Source organism: Gambusia affinis, linkage group LG04 (genome assembly GCF_019740435.1).
Source record: "Gambusia affinis linkage group LG04, SWU_Gaff_1.0, whole genome shotgun sequence".
NCBI lineage: Eukaryota > Metazoa > Chordata > Actinopteri > Cyprinodontiformes > Poeciliidae > Gambusia > Gambusia affinis.
The window spans coordinates 3,908,122-3,931,617 of record NC_057871.1 but is presented as its reverse complement, the minus strand read 5'-3'; the positions used below and the strand labels follow the sequence as shown (position 1 = coordinate 3,931,617).

General features: G+C 38.7%; 1 protein-coding gene across 1 annotated transcript in view; it reads left to right on the top strand.

The window, feature by feature from the left end:
- The first annotated feature begins 5,726 nt into the window (after positions 1-5,726).
- The window catches only part of znf827 (zinc finger protein 827), a 96,084-nt gene continuing 78,314 nt past the window's right edge, over positions 5,727-23,496 (top strand). Inside the window, 1 exon segment of the mRNA XM_044114662.1 lies at positions 5,727-6,131. Within this exon segment, the coding sequence (XP_043970597.1) occupies positions 6,089-6,131 (43 nt within the window). The 5' untranslated portion in view covers positions 5,727-6,088.

The window sequence follows — 23,496 nt, the reverse complement described above, 5'->3', positions numbered from 1 at the left end:
TTGTGACTCTTGCTGTTATGTTGTGGCCTTTTGCTGTTATGTTGTGAACTTTGCAGTAGTGTTGTGACTTTTGTTGTTGTATTTTGCTTTTTTTTTATGTATTTTGTTGACCCTTCTGGGCCACCATAATGTCAAATTGCTGCCATCAAACTGTGTTTTCTTTGATAGAAGGAAAGAAATGATCTATTTTTACAGGTTGGTCAGATAAACAGACTCCTTTCTAAATTCTCTACAACACGTAAATGATACCGGTTTATCCCTTCAGTTTGACATAATAATATTTTAGTCAAAATTAAGTTGCTTAATAATTAAACATTCACTGAAATCAGCAAAAATGCAGTTAAATTTTTAAGTTCTTAGAAAGCTCTTCATAAAGCCCAAAGAACCATCAATTGAGACCACTTTAAAAGATGAAAAGACAGAGTGGCTCATTTAAATATAACATTATAAGAAATTCTTCAAGACCTTTGCATAGAACTGGATGTACTTTCATGTTTTGTCGGTGAAGCTTGAGAGGTACCGCTGGCAATGAAGCCGGTGCACTCATCCCTGGAGCACAGAGGAATGACCTTTAGGTTCAACCCTGAGTGAGGTCATGTTATTGTTTCCATAGCAACTATCAGTAGACTGTCCTGTAGCGAGCATTACCTCAGCTGACTGGCATTGTCAGGGTCAGAGACCAGACCCTGACCTCTCCCCATGGTGACCGAATTCACCAGGGAACAAAAACACCACCAAAATAAAAACTATGGTTTTAGCCTTATCAGCTGGAACCATGTGTTCAGAGAAAACAGTCGCAACAAATGCAAAGGTTTCACACTTTTACACTAAACTGCGTTTAAATTAGTGTAAGCTAGAACATCAGCAGGATCATTAGTGATCAGCTCTGTGGAAAGTTGATGTGAAGAGCCTCAACATTTAACAGGAGTTGCAATATGTTGGTTTAGCTTAAACCATACTCATATGTACAGATGCTTAGAAAAATTAATGCACGGATGTGCCATAACTTGCTTCAGCTGAACAGAAACACAACTGAATTTATAATCTTTGGACATGCAGAAGAAAGATTCAGAGTCAGCAAGAAACTTTATTATAACTAGAAACTAGAGATCACGCCCCAAATCTGGGTGTAGTGAAGGACTCAGACTTGCAGAGACGCATAAAGACAATTACAAAGTCGGCCTTCTATCACCTGGAGAACATTTCCAGGATTAGAGGACTAATGTCCCAGCAAGACCTAGAGAAACTCATCCATGTGTTCATCTTTGGTGGCATTGATTAATGCAACAGGTCTGTCTAAAAAAATCAGTCCTCCAGCTTCTGCATCTCCAGAATCAGAACCAAACATTAAGTAGCAGCATTCAGCTTCTACACACCACAAATCTGGAACAGACTTGCATAAAAGTGCAAAACAGCCGAAACATCGAGTTCCTTTAAATAATGACTAAAGACCTACCTGTTTATAGTTGCCTTTGATTAAAAACAACTAGAACATTGATCAACATATTTGACATTGAATATTTTTGATGATTTTAATTATGACATTTCATAAAATGGTACAATTATATATTTTCTGCCTTTGAAGCACTTTGAACTGCATCACAGCTGAAACGAGCTTTGGAAATAAACTTGACTTGATGTGTTATAATGACTACTTTGTACAAATTCTCCAGATGTGCAAAACTAGTAGAAACACATCTTAAAGAGTTGCAATAGCAGCAAAAGGAGAAAAGAACTGATTCAACAAGGTTGAAATACAAATGCACACCACACTTTTGAGATTTTATTTGCTAAACAAGTTGAATACTTTATATTTTTTCCTTCCACTACACAAATATAATTACAGTACTTTGTATTGCTCTATCACACACAAATGTGAAAAGGGGGTGTGATCGAACGCAATTTTGCATGAGACTTTATTTTGAGCCAAATTTAAGGGTATATAATTCCAAATATAATGTCTATTACATAATGTCTCCATTTATATTATGCAGTGCAAAAACTGAACTGATCTGTAAGGAGAGAAGAAATGTCACAGTTTCCCACTTTCTCTATGCATCAGCTCTTTCAGGCTTGAGTCAGAGCACCTGTCAACAGATTGTCCATCAGCAGGTGCAGTTGAGAAACACTGCTGTTTGCATAACCACACAACCATCACCAAAAGATGATTACAATACTCTCTATCATCGCCCAGCATTATCCTCTTCAAAACTGAAAACCCTTACAGGGATGTCTTAATTATTTCACGCAGGAGATGCAATAACAAATCGCTTTTTGCTATTTGTGGAACATGTTTGTCCACTCTCCTTCTGATAGGTCCCATTTAATCATGTTGTTCTGTTTCCTAATTAGCAGAAATGCAAAGTGTCTTTGTCACCTGTGGACAGCCAAGAGGGCTAATTTGGGCTTTTCACTAATTGCCACGGTAACGAGCCTCCTGCGCCTCCACTGGGGGTGGGGGTGGGTGGAAGGCATGGCATGAGGAGGACTGGAGGATGGAAGGATGGAGGGATGAAGACACAGCTCTCCTCACACGCGGCCGAGGTGTGAAAGAACGCGGCAGGCCAACAGAACGCAGCCTGGAGGAGTCCAACAGCAGGGAGTGGGGGACAGCCTGCGCTGTGAAAAAGCCCCAACACCCAGCTGAGAGGGAGGAGGATTCAGCTCTGGCCAGTTTTTGCTCTCTCTTGCAACTTTGATGAGGAGATGACTGCGTTGGTTTGGATAATAGTCTGAAATTTTTCTGATAAGGACACCTGTTATTGCTATCACATGATTGAATACAGATTCCCACACAATGTCCCCTTCTCTCTCTTTTTTAAACTGTTCTTATTATAGAATAATCCTAGGAATAACTCAGCAGGCAGATTTTAAATGAAAAGCCCAGGGTGTAGGATTCCTAGGGGGAGGTTGACTTCAATAAAATAAAGCTTTAAGTTCAGTGTTATTTGCTAAATTATTTAGATTTTATATTGGGTGTTACTTTTGACCAAATACTGCTCACGTTTATGCACTTTTTAGAAACTAAGCTAATTTGCAATGATTCCATAGGTTACAATGACTAAAACAGAATAAAGTTAACTCATTAAACCACAACAAAGCAAAATAGACAAAGTAATAAATAGGAAAACACAATACAATACCAAATTACACATTGGCTGTTTGTTTTTCTGATGTTTCACTTAACCCCACCTCACAATTCCCACTGGATGGGCCAAGACTCACCGAACAAGTGACTCTAAGTGGAACTAAAACAGCCTTGCTATGTTAAATATTTAGAAATAACTATGAGGTTTTCAAATTTCATGAGATTTTTAAAGCTCCTCTATTTCTTCCGGTTAGTCCAAAGATATGCAGAACTGATTCAGATCTTCACTTGCGTCTGGAAATACTTTAGCTGTTGAGACTTGTTGATAGGTTCACCTCTTACCAATCAAAAATAGGGACCAAAAGTAAAAGACAACTGAGAGTTTTAAGTGAGACATGACTTTTCAAACCAATCCTGCAATAGAATCCAATACCAATCAGTTGTGTTGAAACAATCAGAGGAAGAGGTTATGACAAATCATTTGTATTTCAGTGAAAAAATAGTGAACTGATAACTGCACCTTGTGGTGCATTTGGATTTGAAAGATTTGTCACCTCTCTAACCTTGCAAAAATTGAGATGATAATTTCTGAATAACAATATCAGTTTAAATGTGTTGCTCTTCTTTTTAATTCAACTTTGTAAATCAAGACAAATGCAAATTAAATCAACTTGCACGGGAAAAATTGTGTACATATAAGCCAAAACCTTAAATATGATTTAGGTAATACAGTCATTTTAACACTAAATGAAAAAAACACTAAATAAAATAAAAATGTCATAAAAACATATAAGGCACAACCCAGGGGTGGGCAGAGCACTTTGGGAGGGAGTCATGTCAATGTTGCCCTAAACTAGTTTTCCATTGCTTATTTTCAGGAATACATTGCAGTGGACACCCCAAAAAAACAACCTAAATTTGCACGTGGACTGGTCATACTTCATGCAAGAACCATTTCTGTCTGTGTATCAACAGGTGCATCCCAACACATTACAATGTTGTCAAATGCCGGTTATTTTACTCATTTGGAAAATAAAGAATAATATATATATTGTATAGATTTAATATAATTTTAGTGATCTGTATTTCTGTAAAACCAGCAAAACAAAGTTTTTCAAAGAAAAAATTATGTTATGACCATTTTTTGGCTAGACTGCTGACTCGACAGTTCTTTGTAAGAAGAATAAGGCACAAACATTCCAAAAGAAACTGAGTGCTCAGAGTGTTGCATACAAGCAAATTGATAGAAAGTTAAGTGGAAGGAAAAACTCTGGCTAAACATGGTGGACAAGCAAAATTAATAAAAGCAGTTTTGTGACATAGACTTATCCAGAAGAAAGACCGCAACTACTGCATCCTGTGTTAAGTCAACCTCAGAGGCATCTTTCTTGGGCCAAAGAGGAAAAAAAAGACTAGGCTGTTGCTCATTGGTTTTTAATTCTTCTTTCTGATTGAAAGTAAATTTGGAAATTAAGATCGCAGATTCTGGAGAAGAGGAGAGGAACAGAATCCAACTTGCTTTAGGTTCAATTTGTAGTTTCTGAAGAGAGGAATGATATGGTAAACCATGTCCTTTGTTGATGTTACTCTTTTGGTTTTTTCTTATGTTCAAAGACATAAGGAAAATTTCCACCCTGCTGATAAACTTTATGGAGATGATCATTTGATTTTCCAGCAGGACTTGGCGTCTGCCTGCACAACTAAGGGTACCATTACTAGCTTTAATGACCATAGTATCACTGTTGCCCAACAATCTGGCCTGACTCAACAAAGCAGATGAGCTGGAGGCTGCTTCCTTCAGACTTCACAGGAGGCCCAGGTTAATCACCTCCTTGACACGCCGATGCAGTAGTTAATGCAAATGGTTCTTAAAAAAACATGCAGTGTGATTCTATCAATCAGTGTCATTGCTTTTAAACTGTTTTGTAATTTGTTTTAAACTTATGCATATATTTTAATTTTTATCTACTTTCAAGTGGAAAGTAGATAAAAAATGTTGTGTTTTGCATATTTCTGTCCAGGTCCCTCTTGAAAATTAGATCTGGATCTCCATGATGTCTTCTTCATTCCTGGCTAAATACAGGAATGAAAAAATTAACAAAATGATGGGGATTTCATTAGCTGTGAGTCAAAATGATCAAAATGAACACTTAAGTCGATATATGTTTTTCTGGAACTGAATTGCTGAAAAACATATTTTTAGAAAATTCTGCCTTATTGAGATGGACCTGTAAATTGTCTTGAGACTTTTGTTCTGAATTTTGAAAAATGAATTATTTGATGCATTTTCCTCATATTAATACGCATTCATCTTTTCCTGCTGAACAATAAAGTAATTCTCTTAATCTCTGCTTTGTGTAATAAGGAGTCAGAAATGTTAGCGACATTTGCATAATTTAACTACCATCACTTTATTTATTTTCATTTTTGTTTTTCCTTACGAAAAATGACAGGACTCTGGATGCAATTCGACTCCATCAATATGGTTCTCTTTGTGTTTTCAAATATCTATATTTTCTTTTCAGCAACACGCACTGAAAGCCTGGGGGCACCTTGTCCGTACGCCGCTCTCGGGGGCGAGCTCCTCCAATGCGTGCGCACGAGGGAGAGCGTGTATGCGTGTGTGTGAGAAGCGTGTGAACGTGTGTGCCGAGTGTGTGTGTGTGCGTGTGTGTGTGTGTGTGTGTGTGTGCCTGCCCACGCGCGTGTGTCTGCTCTGCTGTTGCTGCCCTTTGATCCCTGCATTAGTGTTAGTTAGGGGCTCGGAGACACACTTGCACCGAGAGCAGCCATAGTCAAGACACGGCAACAACAACAGCGAGCGGCACCTCCTCCGCCCGTGTTCCCGTTCCCCCCCTGAACAATACACTTTAAACCGAGCAAAGCCAGGTGCACGACCGAGTCCCTGCCATCACTGGCGCCTCCAGTCTCAATGGGAAAAATCCTTTTTTCTCCTCATCCCCAAACAAGGACGAGAATGTGATTAAAAGCGGGGGGAAAATGCCAAGGAGGAAGCAGGAGCAGCCCAAGCGCCTGCCTTCACGTAAGTCCTCCGCTCGACGTGTGCGATTTTAGCCGCTCTCCGTGTGTTTTGCGCAGTAGTTTAGGGTTATAGAGGTGAAACAGACAAAAGGCTCGGCGTAGGTTATTTCTCCCCCCTTTTTTTTTGTTTTTTTTTTTTTTTTTAGGTCCGAGCGAGGCAGCCATGTTGTTGGCAAATGGGTAACGTTAGCCAGGCAGTGAGTGGATAAACGATACGTGGCTTTAATAAAGAGCAGAATCGATGAGAGGTCCGGTACCGCTAAAAAGGTTGCGGTCAGTTTGCCGTATGTGTCGGGGCGGTAGTGTGCGGCATAACGGGCGAGCGGTTTCGGTAACGTCTTCGGTCTCTCGGGTAGAGAAAAGGGGGAGGATCTGGGAGTCTGGCCGCAATAAAATGAAGGGTCAGCCGGATCAGACGAGCCAGAGTCTGGCTCCCCTGATCACCCCGGTGTTCTCAGTTAGCCTCAGCGCTATATAGCAGCACCCCTCGGTAAACTTCAATTCCCCGGCTATAAACGGCTAACTTTCGCTTCAGTTTTGCTGCTCCGAGTTCGTGGAATCGACTCATTTCGCGTTTGTTTATGTCGTCGACTTTTAATTTTTTTGTTGTTGTTGAAAAGTGATAAACATTCTTTTTATTAAACCCAAATCCATATATACATTTTTTACCCCTCCCTGTCTACATGAAGGCAGTGTCAGAGACATGGTCGGTCACCTGAAGTTCAGGGTTTTTCCCCCCTTCCTTCCCTTTGCAGCCATTCATTGCAGACAGACTCCGATCAATAACGCGGTTAGAAAAAGGAAACGGCACTCAGGCTCAGATACGCTGCTTGTGCCGCAGCAGAACCCCATTATACTTTCCGAGGAGTTTATTTTAGTCGGTGGTTGGCTTACTTTTGTGCGTTTGACCCTTACTGTCTTCGATATTCTGCCTTTATCAGTCTTATATATATATAATGAAATGCTGCAATAACGTACTCCGGCCGCTGGAGGATTCCTTAGATGTTTAGGGGCCATTATTAGTGACATTTTTTATGCTGTTAATCATTTCTGCTGAATGCACGCGTAGGCAAACAGCTCAATTAGTCATATTGATATGCAAATTTCATGAATAATTAAGTGATTCAGCTGGATATTTTTTTTTTCTTTATTTTATAAATGTCACATCCCTCCAGATGTTTTGCATTGCAGCTCATTTTGCTCGTTTGTGCCCAGCTCAGGTGTTTGACCGGGGGTGAACTTTGGGGGAAAATTGCAGAAGCTGGTGTGAGGCAGAGATGTGGACAGTAGGTGCAGTGATTGGTGGTCTGAGTGGAAGTGACTGACAGTGTGGGAAGTCACATGAATGGGCTTCACAGCACAGAGCTTGGTTTTGATGTATAATGAAAATAAACCATAGCAGTCTTTATAATACCATCTGGCATCAAAGTCTTGATTTAGAACTCTGTTTTGAGTGTGTTTTAGTCACTTTTATAGGTTCAGAGGTTTAGTGGCTAATTACTGAATTTTGTAAAGTGTTGAATTGTCTATACTTATTTTAGTTGATTTTCGTTCTCTTAAAGTAGGCATTTATTGATAGACCACAACCTAGGTTGCCCTAAAATAGTAATCTTTTCTTTTCAAGCCTTTAATATTTCTGGATAGAAATATTTCACATGAAACAGGAGCCTGTGGCGCAAAGACCAAAAACTCCCTAACTAAACCATTTGGTCTCATGCTCTGGTTCAGAAACCTGTAGAGGTTAGTGCTTTAAAAATCTAAGAGCCATTTCAATTCCTGTTAGCAACACAGCTGAGGGGTTTTGCTGAAGTTTTAATTGTTTAATTTGAGTTTGGAGATAAGTTCAATGAAAAATCTGAAAAAATTAATATCTTAAGTTCTAATTTGTAGCTTTAATTTGTGAAAAAATTCAACCTGAATACCTATTTTTAGGTTAAATAGCATTTGTTTCTGTTTTAAATGGGGAACGTGTTAAAGTTTCCAGTACAAACATGGCCTTTTGGCTGTTGAAAGTTACTGTTTCTAGGTAGATAACTGACATTTTTTCTGACTAGAGCTGAACATTTGATCACAATAACAGTTCGCACAATAGTATCACAAAATTGTCGGTTAATATGTTCCAAGTGTTCTAGACTTTAATTTTACATGCTAATATAATATTTAGCCAGCTGGACAGAGTCTCAGAGGAGCAGATGCTCACACTGGGGATGAGTAACATTGCCCAAAATGCTGAAAGAGTGAAGGAAACACAGACATCACCACTGCAATATTTACCAATATTATCACCACTGCAAGATTTTTATTAAATGTCGTGCAGCTTTAATTTTGATAACTAAAAAGTTGAACATTAAGCAAAGATCATTTGTTAAATTTCATGACGATATTTCCCCAAAATGTTAAAATTAAGCAATTATTTTATCATATTATGTCACAATATTTTTAGGTTTCGAAGTAAACTGAGGGCCCTTAAAGATCCCAGAATATCAGCCTTCACCTGTCTCCTTTGTTAACTTTGGTAAAATTTCTTTCTTCAAGTTCTTTTAACACTTTATCAAACATCATTGTATTGAATTCTTTGAACATTTTTTTCCATAATGCATCTGTTTTAGAAATAACAGTAAAATGACTTTTTCTATGTTTCAGATAAATGAGAACTGTAAAAACAGCCCAGACTTGAAGCTGCCTCTATGTGACTAGAAAGCTACAAATACAGTAAAAATCCTCTAGGTTAAAGGCCTGAACTTTGTATACATAAAACTAAGCAGATAAAACATATTAAAGCTCACTATTTTTTTTCTCTCCACAAATATAGGGGTCAGCATATTACTAATATCTAATTTTAAAATAACAGTTGTGTCCTTCTTAATATTTGGATTAAAAAGCTCTGATTTTCTATTAGTTGCTAAATTGCTATCATTAAATTTATTTATAGCAGCGCTTTATGGAGTTGCTTAGATGCAATATTTGGCTGGATATTCTAAATCAAGTGCCATGTATTCATTCTCTGCATGCAGATAATAATTTTTTGCCACTTAGCTACCCATACCTGATGTATAGCTTTAGTTGCTGAGATGCTAAAGCACAATGTGTGTGCAGGGGACATTGGGATGTAGTAAAGAGTCAGGAATATGTGGGTTAATTATAATTATTATACATTTTCAGTGCATTTTGATATGTTTCCTGAAATTATTCACCCTCAGTTTTGACAAAAGTATGAGAGAGAGCAGCCTATGTTACACCGCTCTGCAGCAGGAAGATTTTAATAACACCAAAACAAAGAGAAATGATCACAAAGTTGACAATTTGATCCCTCTTGCACTTTATACTAGCAATCCGCATTAGCTGTAGAGTTTGTAGACTAACATTTTCCAAATCCTGGATGTTTTCTCACACAGAACAGGACTTTTTATAATGATAAAACAGAGCAACTTCGCTGTAATATGTTCAGTTTTTCTTTTCCTTCTGATATCAGACTTTATTGTAGTATTATATTCACTCATAGGAGCTTCTTGCATGTTTTGTGGTTTGTCTGATCATTTGAAACACCTCAATGAATCTGAAAATGACTTCTTCACTTTGTGAAAATCTTCACAACTGGATGTGGCAATAGTTGATTGGGAAAAGCTCAGCTCTTTTCTTCAGATCAGCTGATCATCTGTCAAGCATTAAATCAACTGATTTACGCTTCAGCAACTTCTGAATTTTGTTGTTTTTCCACTACGTTTGTAACAAATAAACCATATAATATATTATCTTTGGATCTCTTTCCATCGCCTGTTGGATATTTGTCTACTTTTTGTTATTTGTAGTCATTAAATGTGTGGGACTGTGATGTGTTACTCTTGGAGCAAAGCTGTGTGCTCATTTTTGTTACATCTCTGGGACCTTTCTCCATTAATTCACCAACCTTGTCAACACCAGCCGTATTCATGCCCTGGTCCTAATGAGGCAGGATGTCATTTCTGGGTTAGGTGAGGTTCGTGTCTGGATTAGGCATGCATTTGTTCCTGTTAAGATGTTAGTTTGTTTTTGAGGCTGTGTACATGCAATTTGAAAGCAACTCCCTCCCATATATTTGGTGCATTATATGCCTGTCTGTGTATCTGCATAGCTTGTAAAATACTTTTGCAGATATCCTATAGCAGGCATAAGATGTGTACGATTTGGTATCTAATTGTTTACCTAGAAGGCTGATCAGATAGATTATCCAAAAAAGATGAAAACTTTATAGGTCTATTTTTTTATCCTGTAAAGAAAACAAAGAAGTATTATTTCAACAGAAATATTTTGGGTTTTAATACAAGACTATTACAAAATACACACTTGTTTCTGCTTGGTTATCTTATAAATTAGCCCCAAATAGAGATAAATATGTTTCATATGGTATACAAACACAAAGTTGTGTATATTTGGGAAAACGAAGCAAGAGAAAGCCAATATTGAAGGAAATCAATGCAATGTTGTCTGGTCTATGCTTGTCTTGACATGCTAACATCTCAATATCCAGGCAGCAGACACTAAGTTTCACAGTAACATGTCTTAGATTATACCATAGATTTTTGGCAAGCATTGCTAATCCAGCTCACTTGCTTTTGCCACTCCTCTGACTGCATTGTGAGAAAGCCGGGCAAAGAGACATGTTGGAATTGGTGATATAATTCTTTCCCATTACGAGTGAAGTTTATATCACAAATATAGAGATGGATTCTCTGCTTAGATGAGACCAGTACTTTTTAACCCACATCCACATATCGTTTGCAAGTCTAGTGTAGGGCCTGAAGTGGGGTCTGTGCTCCAATCACAGAACAGTATGGATTTGTTGGAAGTTTTTTAGTTTTTGCTTCCTGTTTTCTTCTTGCTCTGGCCTTTTTTTCCCTGTATGAGCTAAATGATAGATATGTGTTGAAAGGCAGTTTTGGTTACAAAGACTTAATCCATTTTTATTATGGCTGTTTTTTTTGTTATTCTGGATAGTTAAAGCTTTTTCGAGTTCCAGTGTTAAATGTTACTTAGAAATTAGTTTTTTTTTAAACTTTGAGAAGGCATGCTTTTGTTAACTTTTAGCTTTTTGTTGGATGTTTGCGCATCCTGAAGACTTAAATTAATATACCTAAAATTTATTTCCTAATTGAATAGAAAATTGTAAGTTGGTCCTAATTACATTAATCACAGGTCTTAAATTTTCTCTTGGCAGGACTATTTAATCTCATATATTCCATGTAGTTTGTTTTTTCTTATGGTACTTTTCTGTCAGGCAAAAGTTTGAATTACATGCAGACATCTTTATTGTGTTTTGTGACGCGGGGCAGTTGAGGTTACCACTAACTAGCTGCTAATATACCCTTGATAGCTATGTAGCTATCTTTATCGCATCTATCGTTGGTAAGTGCAAATTCTCTTTCCAGTTGGCTGGACAATGTTCGTCTTTGCGAAAATATAAAATTTTTTGTACATTTGTGTTGTGATACAGACCTTAAAATGAATTCGTAATCTTAAAAAAAGTCTTAAAAACTCTTATATTTGAGTTGGTAAACACTCCAGGTAGTTGAAAGGGGTTACATCAACCCCTTTCAACTACCTGGTTTCAAAATGACAATATTATCATTTATCGCAATAATTTCTGAGACAATTTATCGTCAAGTGAAATTTGTTATCATGACACCCAAGTTTTGGAAAAAGTTTAGGAAATCTCTTAAAAAGAAAAGGCCAAGCTAACACACTGGGTTTAGCGCTGTGGATATGCTATCTCTGACCCAGGTAGACTGCTTGTTATGCCCTGCCTGCTCTGCTGATGTCTGTTACAGACGAGGAAAGTTTTCTTTAAGGATGTCATCCTCACGTGAAAATGAAAACAAACCTCCGAGTGTTTGTGTGTGTGTTGGTGTGTCTGAGGGTACAGAAGCTGGCTATGGAGGTCACAGTGCAGTATGGCGCCTTCACTCTGACAAGCACATATGACCTTTGGTGCCACAGAGGAACCCAGCATTCACTCTGACCTTGGTCTTTATTATTGTTTATATAATTTCTCAGTCTAACTACGCCATCCTAAAAGTTAGGGACTAGTTTAAATGCTTTTAAGTTCCAGTTTTATGACCGGCGCTCTGAGTCAGCGAGAATACCCAGGGGAACACTTTTATTCCCTTCTCATCCCTCCTGATTATTTCCATTTAAAATGTAGAGATGTTCATCATTTCTGGACTGAATTGAAGGTTTTTTTTCCCCCCCCGTCTGCCAATAGCTGAGAGACTTGGTGGCTCTCTACCTTACTGTAATGGCGGGTCACTGGCTACCTTCCACTTTTTATGATTATAATGACCTTGGTAGGGCTAGGGCTTGAAAACATTGGATTATAGGGAAAATGAGAGAAGGGTTTCCATTTCCCTCTTGGCATCAAATGTTCGGGGCTCTTTCTGCCAAGAATCCTCCACCTCACCGCCGCTGCTATGTTCTCCCCTAAGCTGACTGGGGCTGGGGGCGCGCGTGCTGGCAGGTCCGATCGCACAAAGCTCAAGTGAGAAACGAAACACAGCCTTGAACTTGGAAATGCATTGCAGGTCAAGGGGAATAACGCTGTGCGTCTTTAACTAACCGCACGTCATCTTGGGTGCATAGAAACTGCTTTCAATTAGTGTTCATATTCAGCTGACAAATTACATCCCATCGTTTGGTCTTTTTTTTTTTTTACTTCATAGTTGCAGAAAACACAAAGTTGTTTGAGTGAACAGTTTGTTGGGCAGAGTTTAATGGGCCTGGTTTCATAGAAGTAGCAGAGCCTCAGGGCTAGGATCAATATTTATACACAAATGTTAACCTTATTTTCTACTTCAGACAATTGGCGAGGCACACAGACGTGGAGGCTTTACAGCACTTAAAAATGAAGGACTGGGAAGGGAAAAAAACTTACTGTTGTGTTTGAAAGTCAAGATGAATGTAAAACGGTCAAATAATTGACTTGAAGAAAGGGGTTTTAACCGGCTTCATTTTTATTTTACAAAACTGGAATTGGTTCCTTTGACTGTTATCATTCAGCACCCTGATAAAGATGTGTAAAAAATGTCAGAATAAATTATTTTGGAGACTTTGTGACCCCAAGATGCCCCTCTTTGCTGTTATTCTTTTTTTCTGCCCTCCTCCTCTTCTTCGCTGCACAGAGGAGCAGCTGAAAGACCCAGTAGTGACCCATTTTCAGTTAACTGGCAGAGGCCATCAGATTTTTATTCACACTGTTCTCCTGTCTCATAGAGCTCGTGATATAACAAGGTTCTCTGGACTGTTTTGGAACTGAATCAGGCCCACAGCATCACAGATTTAATGCCTAAATGCTTCCGAGCCATCTGATCTTTACATACATTTGTAGGACAGACCAGAAATGTATGGCCTATCCTATGTGGAAATTGAGTGACTTTCAAGACACCACTTTTTAATTGTTTGATAATTACTGAGCCAGTAATTTGTTTAAAAAATATTAAACAATAATATTGTTGTTTCGAGAGACTATACATAGTGAGACACGACAATCAAAACAATAAAAACATAATAAAAACCACTTACAACCGGAATCATAAATGAATTTGATTAGGATGTTTCTAAATAAACATTAATGATCAAAATGGAAATGACCAAGCTTAATTCATCATGTTATTGCTTATTGCGACAGATTTAGTCACCAGTTCATCTCAGTGCAACACAGAGAAACAAACCTGCATGAACACTCATACCTGCCACTTTTATTTATTTATTTATTTTTGAGTGACAAATGAACCTAACAGTTGTTTTTAGACTGTAGGAGGAAGCTCCCCTGTGCTCCCTATGCAAGCACAGGGGAGAACATGCAAGAAAAACCTCAAACACATTCCAGGTTTCAAACTCCTAACCTCCTTGCTGCTGTGCTACAAACAGCCGAGTTTGGGATATTTTGCCTATGTTTATTAGAGTCATTTGGCCCCAGATTTCACACAAGGAATCAGTGGGTGATCTAGATCTGAAAAGACTCAACAAACTTCTCTTTCCAGCAGGACTCGTTCACAGTTCAGGTGCTTGCAAAGTCGGAAACAAATAATAATAGATTGTGTTTCTCTTTCCTGCTGCGTGGCCAAACATTCACAGGGAAAAGTAATTTCTCCAACTCGGCCACAAACGGCACCAAGTCAAAACTTTTCACGAGGACAGATGCATTGCTGGTTTGTCTGCCAGCAGCATTTGGGAGGAGGAAATCTGTAAAGAGTTTGCAGAAGAAAGAAAAAAGAACTAGGATTTTCTCCCTTTAAAAAATCTGGTTCAGGACGTTTTAAAATGACATTTCTTTCCCTGAGTCCTACTGACCTGATGCACAAATCAATAAAATCATGTTTTGATGCTTCTAACATTTACAGAGAAACACCGATATTATTCATTCCTACTTATGGATTCTACAAATTTTGAATGACATTTAATGTAAAGCTGTTTTTTTTTTTTTGTTGTTTTTAAAAAAAAATCTGAGTTGTTTACTCTCCAAGTATATATGCTTTATCTTGGAAACGTATTATTATTTTATGTGCCTTTGGAGAACTTGGAGAGTCAAAGGTGGAGTACCACTTTTGAAATCCCCCTCTTTGGGATCATTATGAATTTCTCACATTGCAAACTAAGCCCTAGAAATTAATGAGCAACGTGGAATTAAATTTTTCTTGACTTCAGCATGCTGACAAGGTTCTTAATGAATTAAGAAGACACAAAACTGGCAATTAATTAAATGAATGTAGTTATTTCTCTCTCCATGTGTAAATGAGATTTAGCATAATCATCCAGTTTATCCCCCCTGTAAGCATGGAGTGCAGGATCCCTGCTTCACAACTCTCACTTCGCCTGATTCATCAACTTACATATCAGGTGGCATCTGAAACAAATGCACATAACTAAAACTGCATAAAAGCCTGGTTATTTTAAATTAAAATAGGCCAGTTCCTATTCTTACACAAAGCTCCTTGTTTATAGAAACTCTTTAACCACATTATAACATTATGTTATGGGAAAAAAATCTAACTCAGAGTTTCCGTTTGTGTTGTGATCTATGTAGTAGTTGCTTAGCCACATTTATTAAAATTACTGTTAATACCTTTTGACTGCAATTTTAACTTTTTGTCATGTTGAAACAATAAACATTCAGACTTTGAGTATTCTGTTCCGTTGAATTTGCTTTAATCCACTGTTGAGCACTGGTAGCTAAAAATATAGCTGCGTTAACCCTAAAGTGCTAATCATAAACATTAGCTCTGCTAATGCTAAAGCAATTACCAACAAAACATCCAGTTGCTAATGCTAAAATTCTAACTTCAATTCAAAGCATATCTGCCTTAGGATGACTGCAATTTAATTTGAGTCTTTCAAGAGCTTAATTCAAATTACCCTGTGAATAAAAGTTCATATACTGTAGAACTCTATTTGTCCTGTAGTTCTCAGCTAACTTTGTTGTTATCCCATTAGCAGATTAGCAGAAATGTGTCATTTCGTCATACCTCTGGCTGCATGTTTAGGGTTGGTGTTCTGCTGGAAGATGAAGCAAAAGCTGTGTCCACTTTTGCTGCAACAATTTTCTCCAACCACTGCCTTGCAGTTGGCTCCATTTATCTCTCAATCAGCTCCCACTAGTTTCTGTTCTGATACTGCCGCCGCTGTGTTTTGCCCTGGGAATGGTGTGTGTCAGGAGTACATGGAGTTGTTTTCAATCTCATTTGACCAGAACACCTTCTGACATGTGTTTGCTGTGTCCTCTACATTGTTTTTGGCACATAGTAAATGGAATGGCTTGTGGCAAACCTCCAACAGGACTTCCTTTATCTTTCAGGCCTGATTTGTAGGGTGAACTGTAAATAGTTTAGGAGAGGATTGCTGCTGCTTCTTCAAAGTTACTGTGGGACTGTCACTCGGCTGCTTCTCTGATTAATAAGTTTAGGTGTTCTGCCATGTTTGGATGGGTTAGCAGTTGGTTCTTCCTCTCTCCATGTTCAGATGATGGTTAGAACAGAGACATTGGAGATGTTCAAAGTTTGGGATATTATTTTCTAATCTAAATCAGCTTTAAACGACTCCACAAATTTTTTCCTGACCTACCTCCTGTGTTCCTTGGTCTTCATGAAGCTGGTTGTTCTCTGATTTTCTCTAACAAACCTTCACAAAACATCATAGGTAGACTCTGTTCACTATTTAGGGGAATTCTGAAGGCAATTATTTACAGGGATCAGAGTGTAAATGCACTTCACACTTCTTTTTGTTGTTTGGTTTTTTTTTAGATTTTTTATGTGGAAAAAGAACATTTCGAGACCTTGTGTCGTTTTCTTTCCACTTCACAATTATTTGCTTCTTTGTTTTGGTCACAAAATCCTAATAAGATAAAAGTTGGTGGGTATTAACACTTTTGCAACAAGCTGCACATCAGGCATCTGGGAAACATTTCTTTTTTTCCATTTAAAGTGAAGTTTAGCATCATCAAACCATTGCTCTGTGTGATCGCCTCATCACAGTGGATGATGTGCTGGATTTGATACCCTAACATTCTTCCTCTCCAATTGTGCTTATTACAAGACAGTCAAAAGTATTTTCTCAGATTTTGCTGCTACTGGCTTTATTACAGGCACATTGTTTCTGATTTTTGCCTGCCATCACTTCTTACCCGCGCTGCACAATGAATCAATTTCATTTGATCAAGAGCATACGGTGCTGCCCTCCCAGCAGTTTTGTGGATCTTGTATAACAGAAGAGGAAAGTATTTTTTTCTTCTGAAAATTGACATTTCAGTTATTATTCAGCTGAAAAACAAAACTATGGAAGAGAAAATGTTCAAAATAAAAACAAAAAATTTAAATGATTGAATAAGTGTTCACATCCTGAAGCTCACCTTTTCATTGAGTCTTTGCATTCAATTTGAGGTACATCCATAATTTCTATTCTTATTTACATCAATTAGCTAAGGCATTAGATTGCTGAGGATTAAAAGAATCCTTTGCAATAAAAGTATCAGTTTGAAGAAGGATAAAAAAAACTCTGAATCATCATACATGCACTATGGATGAGAGGGCAGCTAATAATAATTTAAAAACATTTTGAACAACAGTACCTAAACTGCAGATGTTTTTATTCACAAAAAAGACCATATTTTGGGGATTGTTTTTTATTTTTTCACTGTCCAAAGAAATTTTCAATAAAATCACAAAATTTGAAAATATGATAAAATGCGCAGTTACTGTGTGCGGTTTAGTGATACAAATCACACTTCTTCATGTGACTGGTGTCCTAAAGAAACATATTACAAATGACAATGTTTTTTAAAGAGCAGTGTTTGTGGTGCTATGATTGCTATCAGAGCCATACAGTTACCTAAAAAGAAGTAATATATATATATATATACATATATATTTGTGTTATCAATCTGTGAAGTTCATTTGTGTAGCAAATTTCAGCAGCGGCAGTTCAAGTGCTTTACATCATAAAAACATAAAAACATCATTCAGTTAACAGTTGTGAAAATTACATTACATTTTTCCATCATTAAAATAATTAATACACATCATATATGCTGGTCAGTGTTCTAATTATTTTGGTCCAAACGCAGCTCTGAACAGGTGGAGTTTCTAGCAATGGTTTAAAGGAACTCAGTGTTTCAGCTGTTTTGCAGAAAGTTTGTTCCAGATTTGAGATGCAGAGAAGCTGAAAGTTGCTTCTCCTCTTTTGGTTCTGGGAATGCAGAACCATAAATTTTATTCATCACTTTTAGAGTTATCATGACAATACTACAAAATATTGTCCACACCTAAGGTGTTTTTATGTTTACTGCACTTATTCTCTTACATTTTGGGTGCTGGATAAAGTCCAGTTCAGATTCCAGAAACGATGAAAAAGGAAACCAGAAAATGCTCACACTGTCTGCTTTATGTGCCTGCAGATTATTTTACTGATCAGAGATCAGTCTAACCTGAAACCACTGGGCCAGTACCTGCGTCTCTGCTTGGTCACCATCAGACCTCCACCCCCTTTTCCTTTGTGTGGAATGGAAGTGCCTCAGTCTCGATAACGATTTTTTTTCCCCCGTGTTGACAAGTCACAACATGGAGATCTACAGCTCGGAGAGCAGCCCTTTGGCTACGTAGAGCCCTGCTTGCACTGAGTAATAGCAATCTCACAGGAGTAGCAGGCTTTCAGCTGGCAGCAGTTCATACGGAACAGCTCGCCGGTGCAGCTGGGAAAGACAGAGCATGAGTGGAAGAGGGGAGCGAGGGGCCGGTGGAGATGGAGGGAGGGAGGAAGTGGAGAGGAAGAGCTGTTAAGAGCTTTGGGCGGTTTCTCTGTTGTTGTACCACACAAGTGCATCCAGGCCCTGCAGGACGAGCCTTTAACAGGCGTGAGGGATGGAGAGCATGAGAGGAGTGGAGGAGGATGCAGCAGAGGAGTAGGAGGAAGCTTTGGTTTGGGGAGCTGAAGCCGGCCGGTCGTACCAGACGCCTGATCCGAACATGGATGGGATTTATTGTTTGCCTCTGCATCACTAAAGGCATTAAAATTACTCTGAGAGATAAAGAACTTCCTTGATTAGAATCCCCTGCAGGCTGCGGATGTGGTGCATCATTAAGACAGGCTTCAGTTCTTGCAGTGCATTCACACCAGCCCTGTTTAGTCCACTTTAATCCTACTAGTTTGTTTGCCTAGAAAGTCCGGACAGTTTGGGGAAGTGTAAATGCCAATTGAACTGTGAGATGGACCAAAAAAGTGAACTCTGGTCCTGGAATTTCACCCATAAAACCTGCTAAACCCGATGGTAGAGACGGTGTGTCAGTCCAACAGTGTGTATTTTGTCTTAAATGCTTTTGTTACATAAATTCCATGAACAGATCCAGTGATGTCTCCATTTTTAGTTTTGGTGCATGATCAGACATAATTTGCAATAATAGCATGAGGCCAGTTCAAAACGTTATTTAAGACGCTCCATTTCTGTTTACATTTTCTGAAAAAGCAAGTTGTGGTCAAATAGGCTTTGTGTTGTTTCGTTTTGTGTTGCAGCACCATGTATATTTTAAGAATAACATTGAATAATACAAACTAAATACTATTACACATGGAAAAGCCATTTATAGATTTTTATGATTACGTCACAAGCTACAGGTTAATCTCTTCCTATTACTGTTGTTGCTGCTGGTGCCTTTATTGGGGAAACATAAGATATTAAACGTCTTAGCTTGCTTACTGTAAGTTCAGTGTTTTTCTGCTGATGATACTTTCAAATAGTTAAAATATTATGGCACACTTAAATACCACTCTGCATTTCAAAATCCAAATAATTGTTTTTAGTTAGCTGCTAATGTTGAGTTAATATCAATATCCGTAAGAACATCTGTATGATGTAAGCTAATTACAAACAATGCCAATGATAAGAGGTATGCTGCACACAAATTAACAGAGCAGCGTAGGAATGTTGAAGCATCTGGTGCCGACATGTTGGGCCCCAAATGAAAATGTGCTTAGGGTCCCAAAAAGGCTTGGGCCAGCCTGGCCGCCACAGCTTTTTCAAAGGGTTTGGTTTGTTTTCCACAGAGCAGTGTGAAAGAAAACTGCATCAGCTAAGAATGTAATAAATAACTTTGGTCCTCAATCAGACCGAGTCTACTGGATTATCAGATGTGAAAACTCTCCTACTTTCTGCTCCTCACTGTATAAAACACTAACTTTGCATGAAAAATTAAGATTTAATGCTTTTATACACGTATCTCTGATCTGCATGGAGGTCGGCCAACATGTTGATCTTTGTCGCCCTCGCAGAACACCCTCCACAGCGCAGTGCAGTGAGATGACCTCACTTCCTGTGTGGGTAGAGGAGGGCAGTGCTCTCGTGCGCACAGAGACACACTTTCCCTCCTGAAGCCTGGCTCCGGTTTCCCTTCGGTGCTCAGGGGTGGGGGGGCCTCAGCCGACCCCCGTCTTTCCTCCTCGGCATGGAGGAGTTTTCAGCGTTTTCACCTCCCCTGCTGGAGTTTTAGGGACAGAATCGGGAATCAGTTCAGAGAAGAGATTAAAAGTGCGGAGGGTTGTTACAGACGGAGCAGTGTGTGTTCATAAAGCAGCAGGCACTCTCCAGGGAAACAATAAATCAGCTCTAAACGGATAGTGGAACTGTTTTGGCTCGAGTGCAAAAAATCCTGAGAAGTTAAAATCCTCTATATGATGTCATCTCTGTCAGTAACTTATTGATGCTGAAAATGCAGGTAAACATCTCGACTGATTCATTGTCAGGTTAACTCCTCCTTTGCATGCTGTAGTCAGAGCTGCTGTTACAATAAAACAAAGACGGACTGGATCCTAAAATGAATTCTTTAACAGTAACTTTTAAGGGAGGTGTGTAGGTTCTTTCAGAGTATTTTACAAAAATCCAAGCTTAATCTGATTCATAGTGGCCTAAAAAAAATCACAGAATTACTGGAAACCCAATGATTGGAACCCCTGCTGTTAACAGTTTGTACAACCCCCTTTTGCCAGTAGGGCTGTGTTTACTAATCTCCCAAGGGTTCTTAAAATCAGTAAGATTGCAAATTCAGAAATCCGAATCCCACTCTTCAAATCTGAAATAAGATTTTCCATTTTAGGTCTTCAATTATATTTTACCTTAAATTATTTCTTCTTCCCCTTTAGTTTCATCTGTACTGTGATGTTTTACTTCTACTTGAGGGTATCAGGGAATATTAAAAGAACTTCAAGCCCCAGGATGCAGGGAAGCAGTTTGCTTGCCACGTTTAAAGAGATTTAGCACGCATTCATACCAGCCCTGTTTGGTCCACTTACCTCCACTTTTAAACCTGTTTCTGTTTAGAGAGTTATATTAAATCATCTTATGTTATTCACTACCAGTTATAGTGATGAAACACATTCTCAACCACTGAAATATACATTTGCTTCTGTATATAGTTAAAGGTTTAAGTTTGGTAACCTGAATGTAAAAGCACTTACATTACATATGGAAAAATGCTTCTTTAAGTCGACATAAGTTTGTCGACAAAGTTGAATTATTAACTTTGCCAATGCAGAGTCATGGGGGAGCTGGTTTCTGTCTCCAGCAGTCATTGGGTGAAACAACCTTTCACACACTCACACACGCCTCAGGGCAATTTAAAAAGATCAGTTAAACTAACATTCATGTTTTGTGACTGTAGGAGGAAGCTGGAGTAACCGGGGATCATCAGATCACTATTCCACAAACAGACCCACTGACGACTTCATTTTAATTCTGGTTTTATTTTTAGAGACAGATCCTCTATTGTACTTAACAGTGGGCTTGAGGTAGTTATCTGCATATTCATCTTTTTGTTTAAATAAACCCCAACAGGAGCGTTTGTTGTTGAAATGCTCATTCTTGGTGTGATCAAACTAAACCATATGGTTACAGTTAAAATTTCAGCTGACATTTTAGAAACGCCACGTTTACATTCATGATAGTAGAATAGAACAAGGTTGAAAAACAAAAAACGAGCACAATACAAAGATTAGATTTTTTTAAAATTATTATTATTGTGAGAGTTTGACAGAAGATGATTATGGCCAGAAACAAAATAGAACTCTGATATTAAAAATTATTTCTGGTAGAAACTTAGTTCTCCGCCTGTAAACCTTAAGTTGGTTACTCCCAGGTGCCCATCTACATAAAAGTAAAAAATCTTTTTGTTTCTTCAGTAGACCTTTTCCGTAGATTGTTTTTGCTAAAAGAATAAATTTGAGCTTCTGAAGCATCATTGTAAAGAACGCTAATAAATGTGGCCAGCACTGTAACTCCATTCTTCCTCTTTCATTACTTTCCAAGGACATTTGTTCATTTCATATAGTTTCTTTTTTTCTGCTACTTATGTTATGTAATCACTGTTTTTTGAATTTAAGAAGAAAGATATCATGTCTTTTTATTCTTAAAATATATAAGCAAACAAAGGGGGACAAATGTGAAGTTTCTAAAAGAGTTGACATCAGAAACGGCCGCAGGAAGATGTGAATCAGACGGCCCGGCTCAGTAATTGCCTGTGTTGTTTTTTTTTTCCCCACACCACACGGGTCCTTTGAATGGGGGCCATGTTAGCTCAGATTGCCATGTCATTAATCCCTCGTACTCTACAGGGGAGTGGTCAGCGGCAGATGTGTTTGCGCTTACTCCAGAAGGTTTTCTAGATTAGGACAAATCCTCCCCGAAAAAAAAACATTTAAAAACCCCATTTGGCACGCACGGCCGGATCGTGTGGACTCATAGCCGGCCAATGACAATGACGACCATCCCTCCCTCGACAACTAATTCTTCCCCCACTTCCTGATTTTTTTGTTTTGTTTACTTCCTAATCCCCCCCACCCCCACCCACCTTGTGATTCTCAAAGCGTAACTCCCCCTCACTCCCCTATGTTGGTTCGGACCGGTCAGCGTAATTGTTTGGAAGCTGGCTTCTGTCATTTGCATGTAGCAAGCAGCCACTTTTCCAGTTTCAGTGGTTTGACCTTGTTGTACCTGCCAGCCAGAAATGAGATCATCAGAAGAGTAGACGAGAAGCTGACATCTCTCCTCCACCTACCCGTGGCTTTAAGTGATGGTTGTCATAGCAATCATTATGCCACAGAACAGACTCAGTGGGTGAAGGATGGCTTTGAATGCCGCAGCCTCGGGTCACAACCTGGTTATGACAGAACAGATAGACTTACGGAGGTTGCTGCAGACTGTAAAGTAAACAGCTGCATACGCTGCTTGTTAGGGCTATAAATTCTATATCCCTATTTGAACAGTTATGGCGATATTCCCTTTTTTATAGCATGAAAATGGGAAGGCAGGTATTGGTCTAACTGAGAGGAGAGGGGCAGTGTGGTGCAAACAGCGCCTCCCATTCCCATCAGCCGCCCTGGCTAGCATTTAACATGGAGATTGGAAATGGAAAAAGCCCCTCAAAACCCCCACCATCCCACCGTCATTCTCTCTGGACCTGCATGTAAATGAGATAGCAGTGAGCATTTCCTGCTGTGCCACAACAATTCCTCTCCCTTTTGCTCGCTCCTTTCTTTTTTTAAGTGATGGCCTGGAAGCTCTCTCTTGCTTCACTAGGACCAATTTCTAATAGTGACCCCGTCCTCACTAACTATAGCCAAAATCCCAGGGTTGAGTTCCTTCTGCCAAATCTGTTCAACTAAAACGCTTTTTGTCCTCCTTGCTCTTTTTCCCACTTTCTCTCCTGCTGTATTTATTTGTTGTTAATGTTGCATTATTAATCTGCCGAATTATCTCCCAAGTCTGTCCTCACCTCCCACTGGACCTTGATTGTGTGACCGCTGTAGGGCCGAGCGTCCCTCCTTACCAGTAGGACGATTTTCAAACAATACATGGACAC